This window comes from Gopherus flavomarginatus, chromosome 4, assembly GCF_025201925.1.
Source record: "Gopherus flavomarginatus isolate rGopFla2 chromosome 4, rGopFla2.mat.asm, whole genome shotgun sequence".
In the NCBI taxonomy this organism is placed as follows: domain Eukaryota; kingdom Metazoa; phylum Chordata; order Testudines; family Testudinidae; genus Gopherus; species Gopherus flavomarginatus.
This window is the reverse complement of record NC_066620.1, coordinates 175364223-175391491: the sequence shown is the minus strand read 5'-3', so window position 1 is coordinate 175391491 and position 27269 is coordinate 175364223. Positions and strand designations below refer to the sequence as shown.

At 39.8% G+C, this 27269-nt stretch overlaps 1 protein-coding gene across 3 annotated transcripts in view; it reads right to left on the bottom strand.

Annotated features, from left to right (window-relative positions):
* CSMD1 (CUB and Sushi multiple domains 1) overlaps positions 1–27269 on the bottom strand; it is a 1994958-nt gene that overhangs the window by 398824 nt on the left and 1568865 nt on the right. For all 3 annotated transcript variants that reach the window (XM_050950505.1, XM_050950506.1, XM_050950507.1), the window contains exons 24-26: positions 26038–26229; positions 23642–23768; positions 14706–14908 (exon numbers count right to left, since the gene is read on the bottom strand). In XM_050950505.1, the coding sequence (XP_050806462.1) occupies positions 14706–14908; positions 23642–23768; positions 26038–26229 (522 nt within the window). The remainder of the gene's footprint in view (positions 1–14705; positions 14909–23641; positions 23769–26037; positions 26230–27269) is intronic.

The window sequence follows — 27269 nt, the reverse complement described above, 5'->3', positions numbered from 1 at the left end:
AAATCCTCTGTATGGAGATTGCCTGCCTCTTAATCCTCTCAGTGATAAGAAGTCTACAGGATTTCCTGATCGGTGTTGTCTGCTGTCAGCAGAAGGTCAAGGTCTGCTGAGGTGCGAGGCTTTGGAAAGAAATCAGGTAAGTGTATGGGTTGGTTGGGATGAAACCGAGATACGACCTTTTGTAGAAACTTGGGTGTAGGAACAAGGAAATGTGGTGAAAGAGGAATACGTCATCATGGCCTGAAGTTCATCTACCCTTCTCACTGAAGTAATAGCCACTAGAAAGGCAACTTTCATGGAAATGAGGGGCATAGAGCATGAAGCCAGAGGCTATAAGGGCAGTTTCATTAACACTGATAGAATGAGCTTGAGATGCCTCAATCTGAAGGGTGATAGGTTGTATGGATAGGAAGTCCTGAGATGACCTTTCCAAAACCTAGCTAGTCAACAGATGTATAAATACAGCGTGTCCTTCCATGGAAAGAGGGTGATGAGAGGAACTAGCTCTTAGACTTGGTAAATCTTGAGTGTTGATACCGTTTAGGTTTAAAAATAAAAGTAAATTTGCTATTAGGAGGCCAAGCGTATTTAAAGTGACACAAAATTTTGGTACCGTGTCTACTACTGTGGGTCCTCTCTTTTACTGTCTAAGTCAATTCTAAGTCAGCTTTTTTTTAATGGATCACAAAAAGTTTTAAAACAAAGAAATATACCAAGTCCTCTTGTAAATCCCCCATGTTTCATTGTTCTAGTCACTTCAGTCCTTTGCCTATCTCACAGCGGGTTTATTTAAATTATTTATTTCAAACTGGCCTCTTTTGTGCAGTATAAGCATACAACTTTCACATTTCATTAACGTGATGTTCAGCTAATTTCAACTGGCATGAGCCCAGGCTTCCTAACCTTCACGGGATGTGGATAGGAAGGGGAAGGCATGATTTTCAGTACTGGTGGAAACATTCCCTGCTGCAATTACAATTCTTTATCTGAGTGATAGTACTGAATATCAGACCAACTTATTTTTTTATTATTTTTAATACTATTATGGTAGCACTTACGGAGCCCAACTGAGATTGGGGTCCCATTTAGCCAGGTGCTATACAAACATAGAACAAGCCACAATATCTGCTATGAAGAGTTTACGTCTGCTCACTCAATGTCCTCTATTGATTGATGTATGCAGCAACAATTGTAGTTTCAGAAAAGACAGCTTAAGTATTGTGAAGAAACTTTACAGGGGAGAGAGTTCAGGGAGGGGGAAGTAGTAGACCCAGACAAAAATATATGTCAGACATACTCTGATGCTGCAACAAATATCCAGCAAATGTAGTATGTACCTGCATGTCTGCAGGCAGACGAGTAAATTAGAAAGTTTAACTGACATATATCCCCGTGTATTGACTGCGGTCTCTCTACTATTGCTGTGTATATAAATAAGGTTTAATGTGTATCTTTGTACTATGAATTATTTTCTGATCATTTTTCCATCCCTGAAACTCACACATCTTTCTTCCATAGGGTCCACACCTTGAGGTGGGTTTTAATTCTCAATGAAGTAGCAAAAAATAGCACAATTTCTTTTTGTTGTTGTTGCTGTTTATTTTCACATTCTAATTTATGACTATCAATTCAAGTAACAACTGTCACTGCTAATGAGAGTTTTGCACATAACTCCCCAAGCACTACATTGAAAATTTACCTGACAGCTAGGCCACATTAGTGTGGTTTATTGAATATATACTTGGCCACTAGGGAGAGAAAACAGCTTTATGGTCGTGAACCCACTGAAGTACTTTCCTATTTCATAGACAAGTAACATCTCTAAAACTGTGAATGACTGTAAAGTATGTTTGCTAAGGAACAATAAATTCAGAAATTTGCTGAAAATTGTGTAAACACACACACATAAATATATTATATCATTAGTTATTGTCCTCTTCCAACCCCCCCCAAAAAAACCCAAAAAACAAACAAACAAAAAACCTTTGACTACATCATTCCCTCCTTAAAGTGTTCTGTGCAACGTAGTACCTCAAGTAGAAAAGTTTGCTCATCTATTTTTGACATCAAATATACACTAGTTACTAAAAATTAGATATCTGAAATAATTCACTGCATTTACCAAGTACAAATTCAAAATTTAAAAAGCCACCATTGACAAACATTTAACAAGTATCAAAATACTATTTGCATTTTTGTTCTATGAATGCATTATCTGTATTTGAGACTAGGAATCATTTTATTATCCACAAATATACTTGATCCTAATTAAACAAAACACTAGCTTTAAGCATTGATGTGCCATCCAGTAAAATGAGCATTTAGACAAGCTGTCAAGTTTTCAACTTGTCTCATTTGTAAGCTGTTTACTGCTCAGGATTCCCAAAGGTTTCTTTCTCTCTCTCTCCAGCTGGAGGGAAGTCACAAGTCTACTAGTACTTTATCTAGTTTTGTGCAGATGTCTCAAGAACGTAATATCTGTGCTGGTGTACATATTTTATATGCTTGTAGTTAATGCAGACTTTAAAAGCTACTCATTCCCCTGTCATTCATTCCATCTCATAACTGGCACTTTTTTATACATGTCAATATACTGATATGGAACAATATAATTAATATTCGCCTCATATATTCACACAGTGAGCACTGCTATGATAGGGCTCATTCACATCCTGCAAAATAATCACATTGGGTAAAATTTCCAAAAGGGTCTAAGTGACTTCAGAGCCTAAGACCCATTTTCATAAGTGACATAGGACCTCATGGAAAGTCATTGGGAAAGTAGGCTCCTTTTGAAAATATTAACCAGGGTATTTACATATAACTGTGACATATTAGAGTTGAGTCTAATTTGTCATTTAAAGGACATGTTTTTTATGAGTTTGTTTAGGCCACACACTATCATTATGTCTTCAAGGGTAAAATCATCATCTTCACCATGTCTGTGAAATACAGTCATGTCAGCAATGCCCATCGTCAAAAACACTTTCTTCTCTCTACTTTGAAAATTTCCAAAAAATATTCAAAGCTTCCAATTTCCATTAAAAATACTACAGGCTGTCCAGCAACTTAGGTCTGCAAGTTATAGACACTGTAGCAAAAGACCCATCTGTTCTGTTTTAATACTGAAAAGGGACAAGTGATTGCAGCAAAAGTTGAGAAGGATTTTGGTGCATCATAGCCAAGAACCAGAGAGGTAGCCGTGTTAGTCTGGATCTGTAAAAGCAGCAAAAAGTCCTGTGGCACTTTATAGACTAACAGACGTTTTGGAGCATGAGCTTTCATGGGTGAATACCCACTTTGTCAGATGCATCTGACAAAGAGGGTATTCACCCACGAAAGCTCATGCTCCAAAATGTCTATTAGTCTATAAGGTGCCACAGGACTCTTTGCTGCTTTTATAGCCAAGAACAAAGCCCAAAAATTTGCAATAGTTCCAGTAAAGTTATTTAAAAAACTCACACAACACTAAACAAACCAGGGAAAAGTAGTCTGGCTCCATTATGAGAAATGTAAACGCAGTAGACTGACAATTATGCAAAAGTACCAATTAGCTTGCAGTTTTTCAGGTGGAGCTTGGAAGCCCTGAACCATTTTAAGAAAAGTTCATTAAATGGATTAAGATTGTCAGGGGTCAGCAAAATCTTAGTGTCATGTGAAGAAGTCATATCTGTGCATCAAGATCATCCTGCAGGGAGTTGACTCACCCTGGATGTTTATCACCTCATTTCTAGTTCCACAAATATGTTTGTTTTCTTCCACTGTGGAAATTTCAGCAAGCGGTAGTGGAATGTGCCCTTCTGGATGATTAGAGAGAAATCTGCATTGAGAAGAGGTTGGAGACCTTAACCTCCTAGAATAGAATCTATAATCCCCAGAAATGGACTGGGTTCACGGCCAGAATGCTGACATCATCATAGGAGGATAGAAGTGTTTACTTCTGGTGGGTCTGGAGTGTCTGCAGTAGCAGTTTCTATGGAAACTAGCAGGAGACAGATAGTGGAGCTTTTAAATACATGGATTGTCTCAGGAACTGTTTGAAGGGCCTCCAAATCCATCCTTTATGATGCTGGGGCCAATGCAGACTGTTCTCAGAAATGACCTCCTACACAAATTCTGCCAAAGAAGAATAGGCACTGGGGTGCCAGAGGAATGGCAATGTGGAATTGATAACTCCACCATAGGGGTCACAACAAGAGTCTTCAGCTCATCACTGGCATGGGGGATTCAGAGATAACAGCTGGAGCCAAAGCCTCTGGTGCTGGAAGAATGGACTCCCTTGACTCATGGCCCGGGAATAGCATTTGTTTTCCTTTCAACCCTAGAACATTTATCACTTGTTGAAGGGGGGAGCCCTATGCAGCTGCACTTTTTATCAGTAGTAGTAAAGTCCCTCCCCCCTCAGTACTGTGAAGGAAGTCAGTCAGTCATCAGGATTTTTTTTTCTGTGACTGAATTTGTTGAGCTGAGAGTGTTGAACAATTTTGTCATGGGTCAAACTTTTGCAGTCACACTATAAATCCTGGAAATGAAGGCTTTATAATTAAAATGCTGACACAACCGAAACTATAAGCAGTGCAAATAGCACTGGTATATATTAGTCAAAGTAAATCTGCACCAATAGGAAAATATTTTTCAAGAAGGCACCACACTAGCAGTCCAGCAAAGATATACCACAGTCACCATAGGCACTTCCTTAGCCAGTCATGTATTCAGCAAGAATTCAAAGAGCCAGAGACGGATGCCATTACTGAAACAGACTTTGCCAGACTGTGTCTTGTGGTGCCTGAAACTGACAAGTGTGTTCAATGTGCAGCCACTGATGCTTAAGCTCTTGCTAAAGGAAAAAGGCATCAACAAAAGTGTCAATAGCAATGGCAATGACTCCGAAGTCATCACTCCAATTTAACTAATGTGTTAATTTGCTTGTTTGTTTCTCTCTCTCTCTCTTTTTTTTTTTTTTTTTTTTTTTTACTATAATTGGTGAGTCATGTTGTAAAGAAAGTTGTGGGCAAGAAATGCGTAATATTTGTTTGTTTATTGTTGCATTTTCTCCAAGATCTAAATGTGTTATATAAATAATTTTAAAAAAAATTTTAAATGTGAAGAAAAGACAACAATTACAGGCCAACCTGAGCACAAAAAATCATTTCATCCCCTTGGCTGGAGAGGGGTCTCTCCTGGGCTCACTGTTAGGAGATCAGCAAAGAGAACAAGGATCTGTTTAGAAAATGGCTAATTATCTGTTGAATTACTTCAGGATACTTATTCAGACAAGCACCCAAACTTAATGGTATATTCCCAGTTCAGAACCTTTGAGGTTCTCCTAACAATAGTTTTATATGTATGCCTTCAACCTAACTTTGATCATTTTTCCTAATCAAGACAAACCCATAGTTTGTGATGTGCCACAGTGTTCAATCAATCAATGATCCAGAACTAGTTTTCCAAAATGGTAAGACTTAAAGGAGAATGCCACTCCTGTGTCCAATTCCAGTTGTATTGATATCCTATTCACCTGCAACAGAATCTAATTATGTGTCAGGAAATTCCTATGTGCCTTCATAGAGTTAAGGTCAGAAGGGACCATCAGATCATCTAGTCAGACTATCACAGGTCACCACCACCACCCAGAACCCACATACTAACCCCAATAACCAAAATTGGACTGAAGTATTACAGCCCACAGGAGACTAAACAATTATGTGCCATGCGGAGAGAACTGGAGTGAGTGAAATGCAATGGCAGGGAATTGACTAAGATAGATATATTGGGTCAATCTCAACAAGTGACCCACATCCTATGCTGTAGAGAAAAGTGAAAAATTTCAGGGTTACCAATATGGTGATTAGTTAAACCCTGAGCAAAAACTCACCAGCTAAACACATGTGAGAGAGAATGCTTGGTGTTACTTCAGAGTCCTGGCCCACTCTGTTTGGTGTCCCATCTCCAGCCATGGTTATTTCTGATGTGTTGAAGGATGTGTAAAAAAAACTACAAGAATGCATGAGGAGAGGGGCAGGAATCCCTTTCTGACTATTGCAGATGACTGGCTGAAGCCCTGAAGCATGAGCTTTTAGGAACATCAAATATGAATTGGAAGAGACCCCCAGGGCTGCCAAGCCCTGTTCCCTACTGTCATAAACAACTCTGTTATACAGTCCCATTCATAAATTTGTCCAGTTTTCCCTTAATGCGAATTAAGTTGTTTGCCCCCACAACTCTTATTGGGAGGCTGTTCCAAATTCTCCTTTCTCTGATGGTTCAAAAATTTCTGATTTCCAGCCTGAATTTGTTCATGGCCAGTTTATACCCATTTATTTTTGTGCCAACACTGTCCCTTAGTGTAAACAGCAATTCATATCCCCTTCTCAACCTTCTTTTTCCTACACTAAACAAGCCAAGATCTTCTAGTTACCTCTCATAAGATAGACCCTGCATTCCCACGATAAACTTAATAGCTCTTCTCTGTATCTGTTCCAGTTTAAATTCCTCTTTCTTAAGCATAGGTGACCAGAATTGTACACAATATTCCAAAGGAGGTCTTACCGTTGCCTCGTACAATGGGTTTAATACTTCTCTGTTTCTAATGGAAATCCCTTGCATGGTCATCCTAGGATTGAAATTGATTTTTCTGCAGATGTGTTACACCGATAGCTCATCATCGCCATGTGATTAATCAACACATCCACATCTCTCTCCTTTTCTGTCACTTCTGCCTGATGAGCCCCCAGTATATAGCAGAAATTCTTCTTATTAGACCCTAGGTGCATAACCTTGTACTTTGTACTACTGAATTTCATCCCATTTCTGTTACTTCCATCTTCATGGTCATCCAGATCTCCCTCTACAGTATTCTGATCCTTCTCTGTATTGACAATGCCTCCCAACTTTGCATCCTCTGCAAATATCATTAGCACACTCCTACTTCTCATGCCAAGGTCATTAATGAAAACACTGAACAACTCTGGTTTCACAGAACTCCATTAATAACACCCCCCCACATTATAGCTCACCTTTCAGCACAACCCATTGCTTTTTTCTGACTGAGAATGACCACAATTTCTGTATCTGATGAATACTTGTTCAGATGCTATGCTAGATAGTACTGAAATGTACTGCAAAGTTAGAATGTCCTTTCCTAGGATAGTTCATCACTTTAGTTCCTGGCTTTGGATCTTCAACAGAGTCTGCAAAAATCATATAGTCTAACCCTCTGCCAAGATGCAGGACTTGTTCTATCTAAACCAGAGGTAGGCAACCTATGGCAAGGGTGCCGAAGACGGCACGCGAGCTGATTTTCAGTGGCACTCACACTGGCCGGGGTCTGGCCACCAGTCCAGGGGGCTCTGCATTTTAATTTAATTTTAAATGAAGCTTCTTAAATATTTTAAAAACCTTATTTACTTTACATACAACAATAGTTTAGTTATATATTATAGACTTATAGAAAGAGACCTTCTAAAAACATTAAAATGTATTACTGGCACGTCAAACCTTAAATTAGAGTGAATAAATGAAGACTCGGCACACCATGTCTGAAAGGTTGCCGACCCCTGATCTAAACCATCCAAGATAGATGACTTTCTAGCCTCCTTTTGAAAACTGCCAGTAAAGGAGTATCTAAAACCTCTTGAGGCAGTCTTTTCCATTGTCCTACTGTTCTTACTATTAGAAAGTTTTTTCCTGAGATTTAATCTAAATCTGCTCTGCTGTAGTTTGAACCCATTGCCTGTTGTCCTGCCCTCTGTGGAGAAAGAGAACATTTTTTCTCCCACTTTTTTATAGCAGCCTTTCAAGACGCGAAGACCTCGATCATATTGCCCCATGATATTCTCTTTACCAGACTAAACATACCCAAATCCTACAGTCTTTGCTCAGATGACTTGCATTCCATCCATTTGATCATATTTGTTGCTCACCTCTGGATACTTTCCAGTTTCTCTACATCTTTTCTATACATCGGTGACCAAAACTGGACACAGTACTTCTAATTAGACCTAACCAGAGCCATGCAGAGTGCTACTATCACTTCCTGTGACATGCATGCTATGCCTCCCTTAATGAAATCTAAAATTGTATTTGCTTTTTTTGAAACAGCCTCACATTGCTGATTCATGTTGAGGTTGTGATCCATCACAACTCCTAGATCCTTCTCAGCAGTGCTGCTACCAAGCCAGTTTTCACCCATTCTGTATTTGTGCATCTGATTTTTCTTTCATAAGAGTAGCATCTTACTTTTGTCTTTTTTGAATTTCATTTTGTTATCTGCAGCCCAGTTCTCCAATTTATCAAGATTCCTCTGAATTTTAGCTCTATCCTCCAAAGTATTAGCAACTTCCCCAGCTTTGTGTCATCTGGAAACTTGATCAGCATGCTCTCTATACCTAGATACAGGTCATTAATAAAGGTGTTAAACAACACTAGAACAGATTCCTGTGGAACCCCACTGGAAACCTCCCTTCAATCCAACATCATTCTACTAATTTAGTTAACTCTTTGTTTGCAGTTGTTTAACCAATTACACATCCACTTAATGGTAGTGCTGTTGAGCCTACATTTCTCCAGCTTACTTATCAGATTGTCATAGGAGACTGTGTCAAAAGCCTTGCTGAAGTCCAAGTATATTATGCACACTGCATTCCCCCTATTCACCAAATTAGTTACCCTGTCAAAGAAGAAAATCAAGTGTTTTTTGGCAAGATTTGTTTTCGGAACATCCATGCTGACTTTTAATGATTACCCTCTTCCTCCTCCAGATATTCACAAATTGAATGATTTATAAATTACACTAGTAGCTCCCCAGGTACCGAAGTCAGGCTGATTGGTTTATAGTTCCTTGGTTCCTCCTTTTTCCCATTTTTAAAGATGGGCACTATATTAACCCTTCTCTGGTCTTCCAGGATCTCCCGTCACCCATGAGTTTGTCGGTATCATTGGCAGTGGTTCCGAGGTTTCTTCAGCTACTTCCTTCAGTACCCTCTAATTCTAATAGTTGTTCTGGCAGCATGGTTAATTTATATATATATTATACACACAGACACACTAATTTCTTCAATTGATTCCAACAAATGTCACCTAACTGCTGTTTCCTGGAAAAAAATGTGAACTGGTCTTGTTTTGGTTGGTCATGCTCCCAGAGTGTCTGGAATACGTTTGAACGGGGCGGGGGTTTCCATACAAGAAAAGTGTCACACAATCTCCCAATCATCAGTTTTTTTCATTCCTTTTGTCATCTCAGGTAAAACTGTATATGCAAATATGCATATGTCACATAAGATACCCTGAAGCCTACAGGTAGGTGCACTGGGTTGGGAACTTGGTGATAAACTCTTCTATTGATTAGTTTTAATATTTCTATATTTTTCACAATCTTATTATTGATCAAGATCTCATATCTCTACCCTAGGAGGCAGACAAGTACCATACACAAATTTTAAAAAAATAAGGTAACAGTGTAGCGGGTGGTTACTCGCTCCTGCCCTGAGGGATTTAAATACAGCCCTGGGAGAGGGCTGTGGCTGGAGAAAGCAGCTCTAAAATCTGGGCTGATTGGAGAAGCAGTCACAGCTGGGCCACGCCCTGATCAGGCCAGCTGGTTTGTATAAAAAGGCTGTGAGCCAGTACCCCAGTGATTCTCCCTCTGTCTGTAGTGGGAGATGGGCCTGGCTACAGGGAGCTAGAGACAGAATACATGAGTGGAGCAGGGCTGGGGAAAGGCAGAGGAGCTGGGGAGCTCCAGCCTGGAAAGCCCCAGGCTGAGGCCTAGCAGAAGACAAATAGGTACTGAGGGTTGCAGAGGGCAGCCCAGGGGTAGGCCAAGGCAGCAGATCCAAACCCAACCTTGCCAGTGATGAGTAGGCTGATACTGCAGTCTGCCCCAGGGCACAGGGGCTACACAATGACTGGCAGTAGCCATATACTGAGGCGAGGTGGGGATAGTGGGTTGGGAGTTTCGTAGGGAGGGGAGACCCTGAGAGCAAGGGGGTTATTGCCAGGGGGCAGCACCCCAGGTAAAAGGGGCACCGGGTCCATGGAGGGACATGGGGACCAACAGCAAGCAGTAAGGCAGATCACTGGCCTGCAGAGGGCACTCTGGGCTGGAAATTGAGCTAATTCTGTGAGAGACCAGCAGGAGGCACCACAGGGGTGAGTCCTCATGCTTACAAACAGATTTTTAAAATCTGTACAAAATCACTTGAGGCAGAAGAAAGAATAGAATTTAGGGGCCAGATTCTGTGCTTTAATTGTACTGGTCATGGAGCCTGAACTATAGTTTTTAGCCCTAGAGTAACTCTTCCCATATTAAGATTGAGGTACATTGGCAGGACAGTGAGAGAGAAACTTTCCCTGCAGTCATGAACACAGGAGTTTTTCTTCAGAGGATGACAATTCAACATGAGCACTAAATCCACACATTTTTTAAAGATGAAGTTTATGGTTATATGCAAATTATTCACAAACAAGTAAATTTGATAATAAATTTAATTAAAATATAACATATGGAGCCACATGAAAATTGGTAGTTACTGATCTCATATACTGCACCAGATATCAGAAATTCTACAAGCAGGTCAATACACCTATGCTCATCATTACCAGAAAATGAGCATGTCAGCAATTACCACCTGAATCTTTCCTAATAGAAACTAAATACCTCAGGGTCTTCCACATACACAAATTCAAAGGCCACATCTTCCTCAGCCATCTTATTTAGTGTGCAGCTTCCTCCAATATGAGAAAGAGGGAATTATAAACAAGCAAAATACTCTTCTTATTCTAATTTGCTAGAATGGCCCCAAGTCCTCACCAGTATAGTTTTGTTATCTTGGAAACAGCTACACTGCTGATCCAGATTCAGACAGAGAGATGAAGATGATTTATACAGTTATACAATGAGGAAGCTTATGGATGACCAAAAAGAATGATTCTAAACCCACAGAGAAGGCATACAAGAAAGTCACAGATGGGTCTGACTATACCTGAAACCACCTGAAAATAGCTCGTTTAATACAAAACTTATGAGAGTAGGCCCTGTATTCAATATAATGATCATATCAACGATAAATATGATCATAAAGATCAACCTTTACTAAATCAGTGATAGAAAATATGAATGTATGGTTCGTTTTAAGACAACAGCACAGGTCTTGTAAATAGTAACAAATGAGAATCCAGTGTAAAGGGGAAAAAAAGAGTCAGAAAGTTAAATTAGGAATATTAAAAACAGTATTAAAATGAAACCACCAAAGATAGCAAGCATGCAAAATGATAATCTGACTTGTTAAAAACACACTATAAATGTTTATGGCTAACATTTATATCTTTTGTTGATTATTCAGTAAAGTGGAATGCAGAGGTCAGTAAAACAGAAAGAGTGCTTATGCCCTACTGAAAATCAACTCATATGAGACCAAGATGTCCTCAAGTTATGGAGTGGCTAAAGAAGAACAGCTATTTAGTGTGTGGGGAGGGAAGTGTCTTTCCCCTCCCAATATTCTGTCTTGCTAGGAAAGGGTTAATTGACAACCTGGTTTGTAATAGCTAGTTTAAATGTATTAAACCCCAGAGTAAAGGCCAGTTTTGTACACTGAACTCCATTTTCTGTCCTTTTATGCATGATTAAATGGCAATTAAGTTTTAATGAAAAGTGTTAGGCTGATTACAATTAACATAATCGCACCAGTCAGTTCATGTCCTCATGTTCTACATGCTGTGCTGACCTGGCAAGACAATGGACCTTTAATGGAGTCAAATGTCTTGCAAGCTCCAGCCATTTACATTCTTCCATTTAAGGCATTTATACCTACATATATAACGAAAGATGAAACACACACAGGTGTCACATTGTATAAACCACTGCCTACCATAAATATATGCATTATTTGAAAATCCTTGGGATATGAAAAACTCATCCCCCAAGCACTTATAATAAACCATTTATCTCTTCCATGATTACCAGAAAATTGAAAGCAGCTCAGGACACATTTATAGATTCAGTTTGAGAGAAACAATATAAAGGCTCAATCCACCAAGATGCTGCAAAGTCTCATCCAGATCCAACAGAGCATTTGAGCACATGCTAAACTTTGAAGTCAAGGAAGCCACTCACATACTTAAAGTTTAGCATGCATTCAAATGGTCTGAGAGATCAGGGCCACACTGCTCAGTACATTGCAGGACTGATTCCAAATAAACTGAGCTCTTTAGGGGGCTGGTGGGGAGTGATATTTCATACGCGTGCACACACACACATACACAACTTTGCACTTGACAAGGATCATAAACCAAAAACTTTAAAGCATCAGTCATTTTTCCTTAACTTTAGCAGAGACTTCCAGTTCACCACCACTAACTTCAATTAATTCCAGTGAGACATATACTGCAATTGCCAGCATAATCACCAAACGGATCCAAATGAAAATTACACCAAGCTGCAGAAATCAGTTCTTGAATCCTAAAGCTCACCATGGTAACTGCTGAAGGTCAAATACTCGATATTAGTACTTTTCTAGAAAGGTGAACAGCTTAAATATTTCCTTCCTTCATAACATTTATTGCTAAATCTATATCTATACATCTCACGCTCACTTTCACTTTATTATAGTATAGTACGATGTGTGTTTATCTGTTCTAATATCTTAAAACAACTTCATTAAAATTTAACATTTTCAACTGGTAGGAATAGCAGCACATTTTCTACAATTAACCATACAGGAAAAGAACACTCATCAAGCCCCTGCCATATCTTATCTATCCATAAGCTATGACAAACTGATCAGTTACGGGAAATTCATCTTAACCCTGTACCCACTTCATCTATATTGTACCTAGGTATTTCAGGGCTTAACAAACAGACAGTTCCTTAGGGACTCTCACAACAACATTTTTGGGGGCCTTAGAGTGGGGCCACCAACTCTTGCTGGTGGTTGCTGTGACAATATTTCCTAAAATACTTAATTAACTTTGGGAAAAACAAATAAATATGCATATATGCATGTCCAAATCATTGTAATTTATTTATGTAGGGTTTTTTGCAGACTCAGTAATAAAAATAATGCACAGATGTCCCTATTCTTTACTGGACCTAAACAGAATAGAAACACAAATAAGGTGCTCTGCATTTTCTCTTTTTTTGTGGGATTTTTATTTTTATTAATTTTTTTTTAGGCTTGCTAGCTAGTAAGTCTGCTACTGTGAAAAGTGATATTTTTATATTTGATAATATCACTTTTCACAGCAGATTTACTCATCCCCAGCAAACTGAGGAACAAATTAAATCCTAGATGTGGAGGTGGGTAAGGAGACAGGAGGGCCAGAGCAGTGGAGGACTAGATGTGGGGGTTGAGGAGGCAGTTGGGGTCAGAGTGATGGGGGGTGAGTCTGGGGCTGGAGCCTGGGGTCCTGCTGCATGCATGGCTGGGGGATGGAAGAGGCAGCAGGGCCCAAGGGCAACATGAGGAGGGGGGAGCCGGGAGTTGCAGTCCAAACCCCTGTGGCTGGGGGACAGAGCCTGCTGCCACATGGCCAGAGCCTGCTGCCCACCACCCCTGGGCTGAAGCCCAAAGCCCGATCCCCATCGACCCCAGGAAGGTGGGGAACTCACACTGGTTACCTGCTCCTACAGTGTTTGTGGTTCCAGGAGGAGGCAGGGACCAACTCCTGCTGGCGACCCTTGGGTAGAGGCCACTTCTTCCCTTCCCCATTCCCTGCCCCCATCACTACCCAGGAGGCTGTAACCACAAGAAAAGCCCCTGGAGGCTACATGTGGCCACATTTGAGAAACGCTGCCTTAGGGCATGTCTACATGAGACACTGAGGAAAGTTAAACCAAATTAACTGAAAGTGTGAATTTAAAGTTCATTAGTTAAAATGCATTAACCCCCTGTTCACTTTAGCTTAACTGAAGTAAAGTTAAGCTAAGGGGAACTCAGGCCACTTTACTTCTGATACAGAGTGTCTATGCAGGGACATTACATACTCTAAATAATGCAGTTTAAATTTACACCTTCAGTTAATTAAACTTAATCTTCCTGAGTGTCCCTCAAAGAGATGCCCTTAAATAAATTGTGTCCATACTGTGTATAGACATAATGGTTGGACTGAATAAAGATAGTAAGTTTTTCCCCCTTTGATGTACCTGAATTACTGGCATTTATGAGAGTTACGTGATATCACAGGAACACTCTATTCATTCAATGTTCTAATACTGAGACCATCACTCTTATATCTAGATTTAGAGTTACTTCACAGTTGAAGACATAATTCCAAAATTATTCATGCCAAATGGCTTAAAATCAAACATTTTACAATATTTTTGTGTAGGTTTCTTTTACATTTTCACTGTTAAAATGCAATACATTACCTTAAAAACCATGTATATAAAAAAAGCACCTGAAACAAAAGTGTATGTTTGTTTAAGAAACAAAATTAGTTATTAGATAAAATAGGTCCAATATTTGAGGCTGCCATGGAAAATACATAGTAAGAGATTTACAATAAAGACAAAAGGAACTGAGACTATAGATCCTAAAACCTCACTATGACCCATAACTGTATTTTGTGTAAATAAAAAAGAAAAACAAAAAGACTCTCTTTGGGAAAGACTAAAAAGTCTACTATAAGAAAAAAAACAAAAACATGTATTTGTGTACACAAGAATGATCACACCTGATTGTATTTGAGATAATAGAGGATTCACATACTTGAGAACTGGATGGAAAAGCCTGACTTGCTGATGAAGAAGTCACTGTCGAACTGTAACGTCAGTGAGTTGAAGGTGCTGTGGATATCCTCAGGAAGGGCTGAACCACTCCATTCTTTCAGAAGAATACTGCTTTCAACAGGACCATCCCACACCTTCAGGATGTCATGGGCGACCTCAGTGTCAAAAACAATAAAATGCAGACTGCAAAAGAAGAGTAACATGCTCTGTACATTACAGCATAGGCATTAAGTCTATGAAATCTACCTTTATCAGGTTTTTAAGAGATCAGAACTACCTGAACCAACATTTCTACTGCACATGTAAATAAAACTAAGGACACTAGCTGAATTAGTTAGGTGTTACATTAAATTATGTCCAACTGCAGCAAATACTAGGAGGTAACATGCATATCACAAGACACCTAATGGATACCGTATTTGGGTTCCCAGGTAAAACCCTATCTACTATATTTATATTTATTTATTTATTTAAGGAAATATTTTACACAGTAATGTAAAAACAAACCGAAAGCTGAGCCTGCATAATATTTATTTGGATATTTTGTTAAATGTATTAGTATGGACACAGATATCTTAAAAGTGTTTAATTTATAATCATTTTATTTTTATTTCTATTTACATTAAGATAGATTGTACTCACACTGGCAAGCACATACTCACGGTCATAGACTTTAACTGATCACCAATAAGGGCAAGAGGTTCAAAATCTATCCCACAAACTGCTAGCAATTTCCTTCCAGGAGATGCTCAGCTCAGATGCAGCATCTGACTGTAATCTATTTAGCATGTAAGCCTCCTGAGGTATGATTTTGGCTTCAAACCTGCCTGTAGAATGTCTAGCAATCTTTGATATATTCGAATTAAGAATTGTTCTATTGATTTGAATTGGCTTTGGATCAGGCCCTAAAAGGCTTTTCTGTTCTTGTGATGGAACAACAGCTGAGGAAAATGGCCTGACCACTCAGACTAACAGGATCCAGGCTTGAATGTCTCAGGATGGTAGACAGGGCATTCTCAAAGTGAATTCCACCACTTTGAAAATGGTTTAGTCTAGTAGTTCAAGAGATATCAAACTGGTTAAACTTTAGAGCACAGTGTCAGCCTCTCTCTCCTTCTCTCTTTTTTTTCTCCCTCCCAGAGATTTTTATTTTTTGCTTTTGCTTCTTGAAAAAGAAGAAGCAAATATTGTAAATCTTTATTAATTTCTGCATCTGCCCCCTGAAAACTAAAGAAAAACAACTTTATGCCATTTACTGAAATTTAGCACTGCTTTTTCTAGGAATAGTTTCATGAAACAATGAACTCCCTGAAAAATGCTCCTTTTCTACACTCCTACATCATGTCTTTTTTGTTAATATTATCCTTAGATTCAGAGTTTAAGGCTAGAAGGAATCATTACCTCATATAGTCTGATCTCCTGTACATCACAAGTCATTTAATTTCACACAGTTACCCTTGTATTGAGTCCAATGACTTGTGCTTGGCTAAAACAAATAATAGTTTTTATTGTTAAATTCATTCTAATTGTACACAATTGGAGATTTTCAAAGAGGCTATTAAAGGCTTTTAAACTTTTTTCTCCCTCTTAAAGACGAAGTGCTATTTTTAGGAAATCTTAGAGTACATATTTCATCAGCATGACATTGGGTTTCAATCCATAAAAGAATTATCCACATGCTTTTTCACAGATTCATAGATTCTAAGGCCAGCAGAGACCATTGCAATTATCTAGTCTGACTTCCTATATAGGCCTTAGAACTTCCCCACAGTAGTTCCTAGCAGGGCCGGCTCAAGGGTTTTTGCCGCCCCAAGCAGCAAAAAGAAAAGAAAAAAAACTCAGCTATCGCGTTCTGCGGGAGCTCTACTGCTGCCGCTTCAGTCTTCGGCTGCAATTCAGCAGCTGGTCCTTTGCTCCGAAAGGGAGTGAGGGACCCACTGCTGAATTGCCGCCAAAGACCTGGATGTGCTGCCGCTCACTCTTGGCTGCCCCAAGCAGCTGCTTGCTGGGCTGGTGCCAGACCTGGTTCCTAGAGCAATTGCCAGTAACGGAGAATCCACCATGATCCTTAAATTGTTCCAATGAGTAATTAATGTTAAAAAATATATGCTTTATTTCCAGTTTCAGTTTGTCTAGCTTCAACTTCAGGCCACTAGACCAGGCTATATCTTTCTCTGTCAGATAGAAGAACCCATTATTAAATATTTGTTCACTACATAGGTACCAATACACTGTAATCAAGACACCTCTTAATGTTGTTGTTGTTAAACTAAAAAAGAGACCGAGCGCTGAGTCTGTCAGTACATGGCATGTTTTCTAAACCTTTAGTCATTCTTGTGGCTCTTCTCTGAGCTCTGTCCAATATATAAATATCCTTCTCAAATTGTGGACACCACAGTTGGACACAGTATTTCAGCTGTGCTCACACAAGTGCTTAACTTTATGAATACGAGTATAGTTAAGAATATGCATAATAGTTTGCAGGAACTATGCCTCTCCCTCCGAAATGATTTTTGCTGTTTCTTTTTTTCACAAATACTCCTTTAAAATATTTTCTGTTTCTATTTTTGTTTGTACTGTATGTTTTTAAGTACATATCTATAAGATAGTTAGCCACTCAAGAGCAATTGTAAGTAAAATGGAAACAATGCACAATTAAAGATATGCAAAGTACAGCCTTTAAAGATGCTTGTTAAAATTTTTTGTACCTTTATTATTTATTTTCAATTTAACACAAAATTATCATGAACTATTTAAATATAACTTCAGGTTTGGATAACCTTTGTGTTTATTAGAGTTGATATTTAAACATGCAAGTGATGCAATTTCTTTACAGAATATGCAGTGCACCTAATTTCTGAAGCTATTCTGTTTAAAAGAAGAGGCCTCTTTGCTATAAAGTGCTCATACATTGCTATTCAAACATCACTTCTGGGAAATTAAAAAGAAGATATTCATGAAAGCTAAGGTTCTACTACAGAGGAGGTCAATTTAAAACAAGTTTTCAACTGTAGCATGGCAGAGTGATGTTACAAAGTGGGCTAGGACAACTGGACTTTCACTAGGGACATAGTTACTTCTTACTAGTAAGTTTGCCATAGTTACGTATTTGTTCTTTGTTTTCTAAGATTGGCTACCCAAATCCTCTCTGACAGATAACCCTTATTGTCTTGTACTTCTAATGGGAGTGAGCAGACCTCAGTCACAAGGGAAACTGAAGTCCCTCTACCAAAAGGAAACTAGGTGCAGCATTATCTTAAATGCAAGACACTGGATCTCAAAATAGATGGATAGCAGTTAAGAAAAACAAAAACAAAACCCAGAATTATATGGAAGTTATGTTACATGAACTGAGCCTTTGGGTTGTTTTCTGTTTTTATTTTCTCAATTCAGTGAGACTTTATTGACATGACAAGTTTTCTGAGTAGAGAGAGAGAGAGAGAGAGAGAGAGAGAGTGTGTGTGTGTGTGTGTGTGTGTGTGTGTGTACACAGACAGATTGCTTTGGAATCTGTCAGAGCTATTTGGAGTAGGAAAAGCTCCTGTACCTGTGCAAAAGCACATGATTGGAGGAAGCTTATAGAGGAGCTCCAGTCCCCTCTTTAGCAAGAAGTTGTGTAAAACCCAGGAAGGTCTAATGACAAGACATTTTGAACCAGATTGTCAGAGAGAATGGTGCATTTTACTATAAATTAGAGAGAAAGGGCTAACAACACAGAAGATTTAGGCACCGATCTGCCACTATAGGTGCTGAAGTCCAACATTTAGGTAACAAAAAGATTCTCATCCACCCCACTGCCCTGATTACCTACCACCTAACCCTGTAGGCAGGGCCACCCAGAGGATTCCAGGGGCCTGGGGCCGTCGGCGGCAGGCGGCTCTGGTGGACCTCCCGCAGGCGTGCCTGTGGAGGATCCGCTGGTCCCGCGGCTCTGGTGGAGCATCCGCAGGCGTGCCTGTGGGAGGTCTACCGGAGCCGCGGGACCGGCAAGCGGCAGGGCGCCCCCTGTGCGGCGAAATGTCTAGAGCTGGCCCTGTTTGGCTGCAGGGGGCCCCCGCCGCGGGTCTTCAGGGCACTTCGGCAGTGGGTCTCGGAATGGAAGGGCCCCCCGCCGCCGAATTACCGCCGAAGACCGGGTTGCACTTCAGTGGCAGGTCCCGCTTCGGCGGTAATTCACTGGTGGGGGGTCCTTCCGCCCTGGAGAGGAAGGACCCCCCCCCCCCGCCGGCAAAGACCGGGAGCGGAAGAAGCTCCAGGTCCCGGCCCCACAAGAGTTTTCCGGGCCCCCTGGAGCGAGTGAAGGACCCCGCTCCAGGGGCCCCGAAAAACTCGTGGGGGCCCCTGCGGAGCCCGGGGCCTGGGGCAAATTGCTCCTCTTGCCCCCCCCCCCCGGGCGGCCCTGCCTGTAGGCACCTACACTCTCTAGGCACATGAGTTTCCATCATTAAAGTCTCCTAGGTGCTTACGTTTCTATCAGTGAGCATATTCACAGCTACCTCAGTCTAGTTGCTGAGGCACCTATATCTCATAGTTAAGCCTCAGCAGGATCTTCAGATTAGGCACTGTACTTCCTATCTTTCCTTTGGGATCCAATCTGGTAAGTGTGCTCAGAGCACACCTAAACTCACAGAAGATAGCCAAGAGGGGCAGAGAAGGACAAATCCCTCAACCCCCCGCCCTTTCAGGCAATTTGACAGCTACATCAGGACTGGAGGGAGGTACCTATATATGCCTGGGATTTTCAACTGTGTATCTTCTTCTGGAGTTAGTCACATACGCCATTTTTTGCAAGAAACAGAGCAGGGAGTGAGGATGAGCAGGGCCCTCCTTTATAACCATTAGCCCAGTGCTTAGGGTACAGCACTCACTAGGGATGTGGGAGACCAGATTCATTTCTCCCTTGTCATAGACAGATAGTTAAGAGTTTATGTCTCTTTTACCTGTAAAGGGTTAACAAACAGTGAACCTGGAACACCTGACAAGAGGACCAATCAGGAGACAAGATACTTTCAAATCTCGGTGGAGGGACGCCTTTGTTTGTGTTTTTTGGGTTTTTTCTTTGTTCTCTCTGGGTTCTGAGAGGGACCAGACATGTATACAGACTCTCCAATTTTCTGAAACAGCCTCTCCTGTTCAATTTAGTAAGTACCAGTTAGAAAGGTGGTTTAGTCTTTTGATTGTTTTCTTTATTTGCAAATGTGTATTTTTGCTGGAAGAATTGTATCTCTGTTTGCTGCAACGTGTACTTGTGCTGGGGGAAGGATTCTCTCTCTATAAGCTGAAAGACCCTGTAACATTTTCCATTTTGATTTTACATAGACAATTTTTACTTTTTTCTTTCTTTTATTAAAAGTTTTTCTTTTTAAGAACCTGATTGTTTTTTTTTTTATTCTTGTGTGAGACCCAAGGGGAGGGAGTCTGCACTCACCAGGGAATTGGTGGGGGAAAGGAGACAAGGGGGGAGGAAAAGCCTGATTTCTCTCTGTGTTAGGATTACTGTCTCTCTCTCAGAGAGAGTCTGGGAGGGGGAGAGAAGGAGGAGGAAGGTGAATTTCCTCTCTGTTTTAAGATTCAAGGAGTTGAATCACAGGGATCGCCCAGTGTTACCCAGGGAGGGGAGAATCTGGGAGGAAGAGAAGAGGGGAATGGTTTATTTCCCTTTGTTTTGAGACCCAAGGGGCTTTGGGTCTTGGGGTCCCCAGGGAAGGGTTTGGGGACCAGAAAGTGCCCCAAAACACTGTATTTTTGGATGGTGGCAGCTCTATCATTTCTAAGCTAATAATTAAGCTTAGGGGGGTTCATGCAGGTACCCCATCTTTTGGACGCTAAGGTTCAGAGTGGGGAATCATACCTTGACATCCCTTCTCGCAGATGTGCAGAAATTCAGTGATTAAAGAATGCTCCTGTGCACTAATCAGCGGGCTAAAGGTTATAATGGAGGGCACTCCTCCTCATCCTTGTTTCTTGCAGGAAGAAAAAAAAGGCTTAAGCACAAAACAGCAGGAGAGAGTTCATGGTTGAGAATCCCAAGACACAGGCACCTCCCTCCAGCCCAGGCAACTAAGTCCCTAAGAGGGCCATATCCTCTCCTTGACATTTTCTACTGGCTAGGGTAGGTGGCTGCCTCACTCTCCCTATGCATTGTACAGGAAGACTAGGTGACTAACTTGAGGCTGTGAATTTCACTGGGTGGGGAGCCCCCTAAAAGTTAGGCATTGCAACACTGAGTTCTGATAGTCAGCTTGAATTTTATATTATTTATATTTTCTTTCGCACTACAATTAAGCATGTGGATTACTATACCTCTGGGCCCATTCTATGTTATATCAGTATTTTGCTGGTATAATGCCATTGAAATGAATAGTTATTCTGGCATCAGGTCCCTGATCTGCAAAATGAGATGTTTTCTAAAATGTCAGTGTTCTCCCAACACAAAGAGCATCCGTGGCATATTTGACAACATTCAATAAATAGCAACCATCTCATTTTGGAAGTTTTATTCTTTTGGATTAAGTAGCACTAAAACTATTAGAACAGAGCCTCCTCTAATCTGAATTTAAGTTATGTCTCTTGATGTGCATGTACAACATGTTACATGCTAAACTTGTTATATCCTTAGGGGCAGCTGGTTTAGGAAGAAATCACTTGAGGCCAGACAGCAGACAGCTAACAAAACTACTATTTGTTTACAGACACAGAGCTCGCTTAACCGGCTGAAGCTGGCTGGTCAATCCCCTATTAATCTAACTCAGTTGCCATAGGAACAAAAACCATGACAACCAAATACACAACAAAACTATACACTTAAATAAATTCTTCATCACCATTCCATTTGGTAATTCAACACAATGCACAGATCAAGGAACTGTCTAAAGTGAGGAATTCAGTAAACAAAGACAATGAAAATAAAAGCTAATTTCTCCGGGCATGGCCCCTCAACCTCTGTTACCTTGAAAACAAGGATACTATTCATATAGCTTAGGGCTGGAGTACAACAACATTAATATCCAGCACATCAGTGAGAGTAGTATGGCTATTTAAAAATACAGGGAGAGATAGAGATAATGTCATCTCAGAAAGATTTCTGAATTTGGCAGCTAGAGTCTGACCATGGAGATTTGGAAATATCAGAACCTTATATACTGATGCTGTAACTATGACATCTTCGTAAATTAGGTCATTGATTCACCACCAAAAAGCTAAATAATGTTTTAAAATAATAATGGAATTATGTAGTCTACATTTTTACAAAAGTTAAAATATTAGATGTAAAAAAAGCTTTACAGAGTGCTATGTTACTCTTCAGGAGCATCACAACAGAAGCATAGCATTGTATTTACTGTAATTTAATTTTAAAAAATGATTCACTCTGAAGAATGATAATATGTAAATATTAAATATGTTTTCTAGCTAACAATTGTTGTGTTTTATGATTTCCTTGTTTCATTCTTTATTAATTTCAAATTTGTCTTTCTTATTAAAATGTAAATGAAGTACTGAATTCACCTGCAATGGAGTGAATTCATCACTTGGTTGAGTCATATGGGAATACATTTATCTTTTATTTCAGAAGAAGAAGAAGAAGACAATGACATTGCAAGAAAAAAATGTACATTTCAATTAATAGATTTGTCTTTTCCTAGTTTAAAGCTTATTCATGGATGAATTATTTTAATTTAAGAGGTAAAAGGCTTCTGACCTGTTGAAAAAAATAAATGAATACACTGTTTATTAACCATTTTCTTAAAAATAAGAGATAGCTAATATTCTAAACAAGTCCAATTACTGTATATCTTGTAGGTGTATTATGTGCTCTACCACTTCATTCATTGGTGTACAACACTGGTATTTCATTGGCCATCATTAAATATGTTAATATCACAAAGACCTCTAAAAAGATAATTAATAAGAATATTTGCAAAGAACAACGTGAATCTCATTGGTAGTGCTCTCGCATATTTTTTATTCTCCAGCTGTTATCTATCTGAATATTCAATTTCTCAAAAAAGCATGAGTACAAGCTAAAATCTGCCATCTAAATATGGCCAATATTCGTGAAATTTTGTGTTCTATTTTACCCATTCCCTCGTAACTGCAGCAAACCTGCACTGAGAACCTCTAAAAATCAGTACTTCTACCTCCGAATGAATAGCCATGTCAGTGAGCAATATTTATTAGATGCCACGAGCTGAGTACTGCCTCCTCCCTGATGGAACAGGAAAGTGAAGGAGGAATAAAAGCCTTCCAGTCCTTTCTGTATTTCAGCAATTCCCAGATGTCCACTTCTTGAATCCCTCCATTAGCTTCCATTATATTACTGCATAAAATTAAAGCTCCTCATTTTCCCTCTGTCTCCCACATCTGCCAGGGATGGTCTAGGTATTGTTAATCCTGCCTTAGCACAGTGGGATGGATGAGAGGTCCTCTTGCGGTCCCTTTCAGACATATCTTTATACGATGCTATTGATCACTGCTCTGCAATTATTTCTCTCGTGCCTTTTTCCATTCCCTGCATTCTTCTCCTCATCGATATTTTTTGCCTACATCCTACACATGGAGCAGTCTCCCTGTTCCTTATCCACTGCACATTCCCACTCCCTTTAAAATTCCCACCTCTTCAGAAAGTCCTTCCTGTCATCATTAGTAACCCTCAGAGTCTCTTTTTTCCTGCAATGCTATCTTGTCTTATTTTTATTTAGGGTCTTGGGGGCCAGGACAGGAGTGTTATATTTGTTCTCTAAAGTGTCATATACATTTGTAATGCTAATGGGTCAGGAATGCAAAATGATAAAAGGTGCTGGACCATATATACAGAATGTAAAATAATGTAGCATGTAGTAGTCAGTTGCCATAGAGTTTCATTTAGAAAATACAGACATTAACAATTCACATTAAGAATTGAAATTAAGCATATACCTAATTGTCTTCCCTGGATCTGCCTCTATAATCCAAGTGCAGTGAAGATTGTTGTCATATGGTGCTGGGTAACCTGGTGACAATATGCGACCAGAAGTAGCAGCATGAATTCGACCACCACACTCAGCTGCAAAATAAACAATCATTTTACTTCTTATTAAAAACAAGGTCATGACATTTTGCACTTCACTTTTTACCTCTATTTTTAATTAGACAAAAATATATTGATTTCACCATGTCCTACAACAATAAAAGAAAAGCCCTCTGATAACCATGCAGGTTTCCATGCAGGAAACCATTAGCCTTATAATATAAAGAAAAGGGTATGTCTACACTGCACGCTTCTTTCGGTGGCATGTAGAGTAGCTGCTGGCATATGCCCCAAGCAGGGGTATAGATAGCAGTATAGATGGTAAGCATGGCTTAGGCAAGTAGAGTAAAGACATACCTGAAAAGTGTGGGTACATATGTGAATATCAAAACATTAAGAATTTAAAAAAGGATATTGAAATTATCCCCAAAGCAGACATTACAAAACCAAGAAACTCATGATTTAAGATTGCACTTAAGAAATCCTACTGTGTTGTGGTAAGAAATGCACAGCTGAATCACCCAAATATGCTTAGCTCTGCCCTGTAGTGACATAATGCAATAACCATGCAATTATAGTTAAGGGATTGTAGGTTTTGTAGTCCCAGATTAGATTGACTTGTTTTATTTTTTTAAGATATATTACATTTTTTCTTCACTTGTCTCCCCTCATGACACATCAAAAGGACAGAGTTAATGTTGTTTGGGTGCCTTAAGAGCAACCTAACTCTGAATTTCTTGCGTTTATATTGCTTGGTTTTGGTACAACTACAAAATCCCTCTAATGTTTTTGGTTTTTAATGTTTTTAAGTTACTGATATACACTTTCAAGTTTAGCTCCATCTTATGTGGTTCTTTTTGTCTGGGAATTTCCTTAGTTTTTGTAATAATAAGAAACTTTATACACCTAACTAAAGAAGAAGCCAGTGAAAATGATATTATATAATATTCCGTCTGATTTAAAAATACATAGTGTCAAGTTTATTTATTTTTAAGGGTCGATTCATCAGCACATTAAAGCAATGCAAAGCAGCCAGAGCACATCAGCCAGATAAGCCATGTTTTGAGTAGCTTTGAATTAACAGAGCACCGCAAAGCAGCTGAACAATACTGGTGAATGTATTCCTCTAATATGCAATTGCCTGATCAATTTAGAGGGCTATGTTAATGAGACTGGCACTATGTGTAAGAGGGATAGGGATCGCCAAGTCACAGAATACCAGTGTCTGTGATTTAAGGGCTTCCCTTGTGCTTCTAACTTCAGTTCCCTGAGCAGTGCTGACTCATTGTGCATTGGTGTCAATGGGAGTCCCTCAAGCACTGATGATTATCCTAGCATGAATCCACAAAATCATTAAAGAGCAGTGACAGCTGGACCAAATAATCTATCAATGAACACACTTGACACATGTCCAGTCTACCTTATGGCACTGAGTTACAGGGATTGTTACAAGGACATTAACTATGGAGGAAGGGTGGCAATTGGTTGAGGATCAAACTTATCAGTTATATCAACCAACACGCAGACAAATCATCAACTCAAAGAAGATATATATTGTTGACAGTCATGCTATGTCCATTGGGAATGATTGATATTAAAGCAAACAAAATCTATTAAGGTAATGTCAGGTAATTTTAGCAGAACAAAGAACCCAGTTATGAAGTGTGTAAATTTCTAACTTTGTTTCCATTGTTAGGACTAAATTACGCCTTTTAAGGGCAGAAGTGGGTAAAGGATAAGGAAAAATTTCTAACTGGAAATTTCTTTTGGGAAAGTTCAGTTCCAATTAGCAACTGAATTTTGGAACAAATTAATAGTAATTTGTCTACTAGTTCCTGGGGCTACTGGTCCTCCAGCAGACACTCGGAAAAAACAAACAAAGACAAGCTGAAGGATTTTACTGGAGTCTTTAGTAATTTTCATTATGAGAGGTACATTACCTCAGTGGTGGATGTCTGGAAGCCTTAGGCTTGCATACTTCACAAGTATGGGGGCGGGAGGAGAGAAGAGATAATGTGGTAAGCAGCTTTTCTTGGCAAACTTTTAGGAAAGGTGTGGCATGTACGCTCCGACTGAAACTGTCCTGTCCTGAGCCAGTGCTAGCTAGTCAGCAATCTCCTTCCTGGATGGCCAAAGGATGACTGACTCCTACATCAAACTGTAGAGCCAACCATAACTAAGCCCTTATTGCTTACACTACCATTTTATGTAGAATACAGATGTAAAATAGTATTTATTTTTCCTTTGCAGAGAAGCCACAACTATCTATTTATGTTATGTTTTACATAGTCAGAATTAACATTACCTAGGCAGGTAGGCAAAGGTTTGTCCCACACTCTTCGATCTCCACTTAGGCAGGTCATAATACTACTACCATGCATCGTATAGCCAGGATTACAGCTATATAAAATGACTGTGTCGGTAAAATGTCCTTCATCACGGATCTTGTAGCCATAATTTGGTATTCCCGGATCTTCACACTTGACTAGGTCAAAACCTGCAAACAGAGAGAAAGCAAAACATAATTCTATTTGAAGAAAAACATAATTCAACTGGAAACTAAACCTTTTCCCTTTATAGCATGGGGACAAAATTCAAACAACTGGATTAACTTCATTCATTGTGACCAAAGATAATTTATCTATAGGGATCTAGTGAATTATCCAGGGAAGGTGAAAACCAAAAAACACGAACAAGTCCGCCTTCTACTCTTCCAAACTCTTCATTCCATAGTTCAGAATGTTTAGAGCTACATTATGAAATTATTATAATCCCCAACTAAAGATTAGTGTCTACTTGCACTGCCCACGAGAAAACCAGAGATCAAATTATAACTCAGAGTCACAATATGGTCCTTGCTACTCACTTTCTCCATGAGGAAAGTAAACCCTGTTGGTGCTACGCTTGCAGTGTGCTGGGGCTACCTCTGCTCCCCTACTCCCCCTACACAGTAATAAAGCCAATAGCCTATGCTGGAGTGTAAGGGATGGGAGGAAATGTACATGAGTTGTTCTACCCCAACTAGGAGCCTGGTCGCTCAGACCTCAGTTTTTGTTCTGATGAATGCACACACACACCCATACACATTTGTCAAGAAACATTCCCTCTTGTGGGATGTGAATTATTAAGATACAGCAAGAGATAAGCAGTTCCTTTGACCCTCTAGGACAAGCAATTCCACACTGGGCAGAAGGGATTAACAAATCACAAGAGCATCCCTCTATCCTTCCAAGCATGGTCCTTTCTATGCTTTGGGTCACTGGAGCATCTGCCCACCTCCAGGTGTCACTACTGAGGTGTATGGAAGCCCAGTCCCTCCTTCTGTCATAGGCTCCAACGCCAGGGTCTATACAGAGAAGTGGTCATTTACTCCATGCACAATTTCTTCTCGTCTGAATCCCAGGACTATAATATACCAATTTTGCCAGGTTTGGACACTCAATCCTATCATCTCTGCAACTCACACTCTCCACCACCACAGCTCAACACAGTTCTTTTGGCTCTTCCCAAGACCTTACTGCACTGCCTCTATGTCAT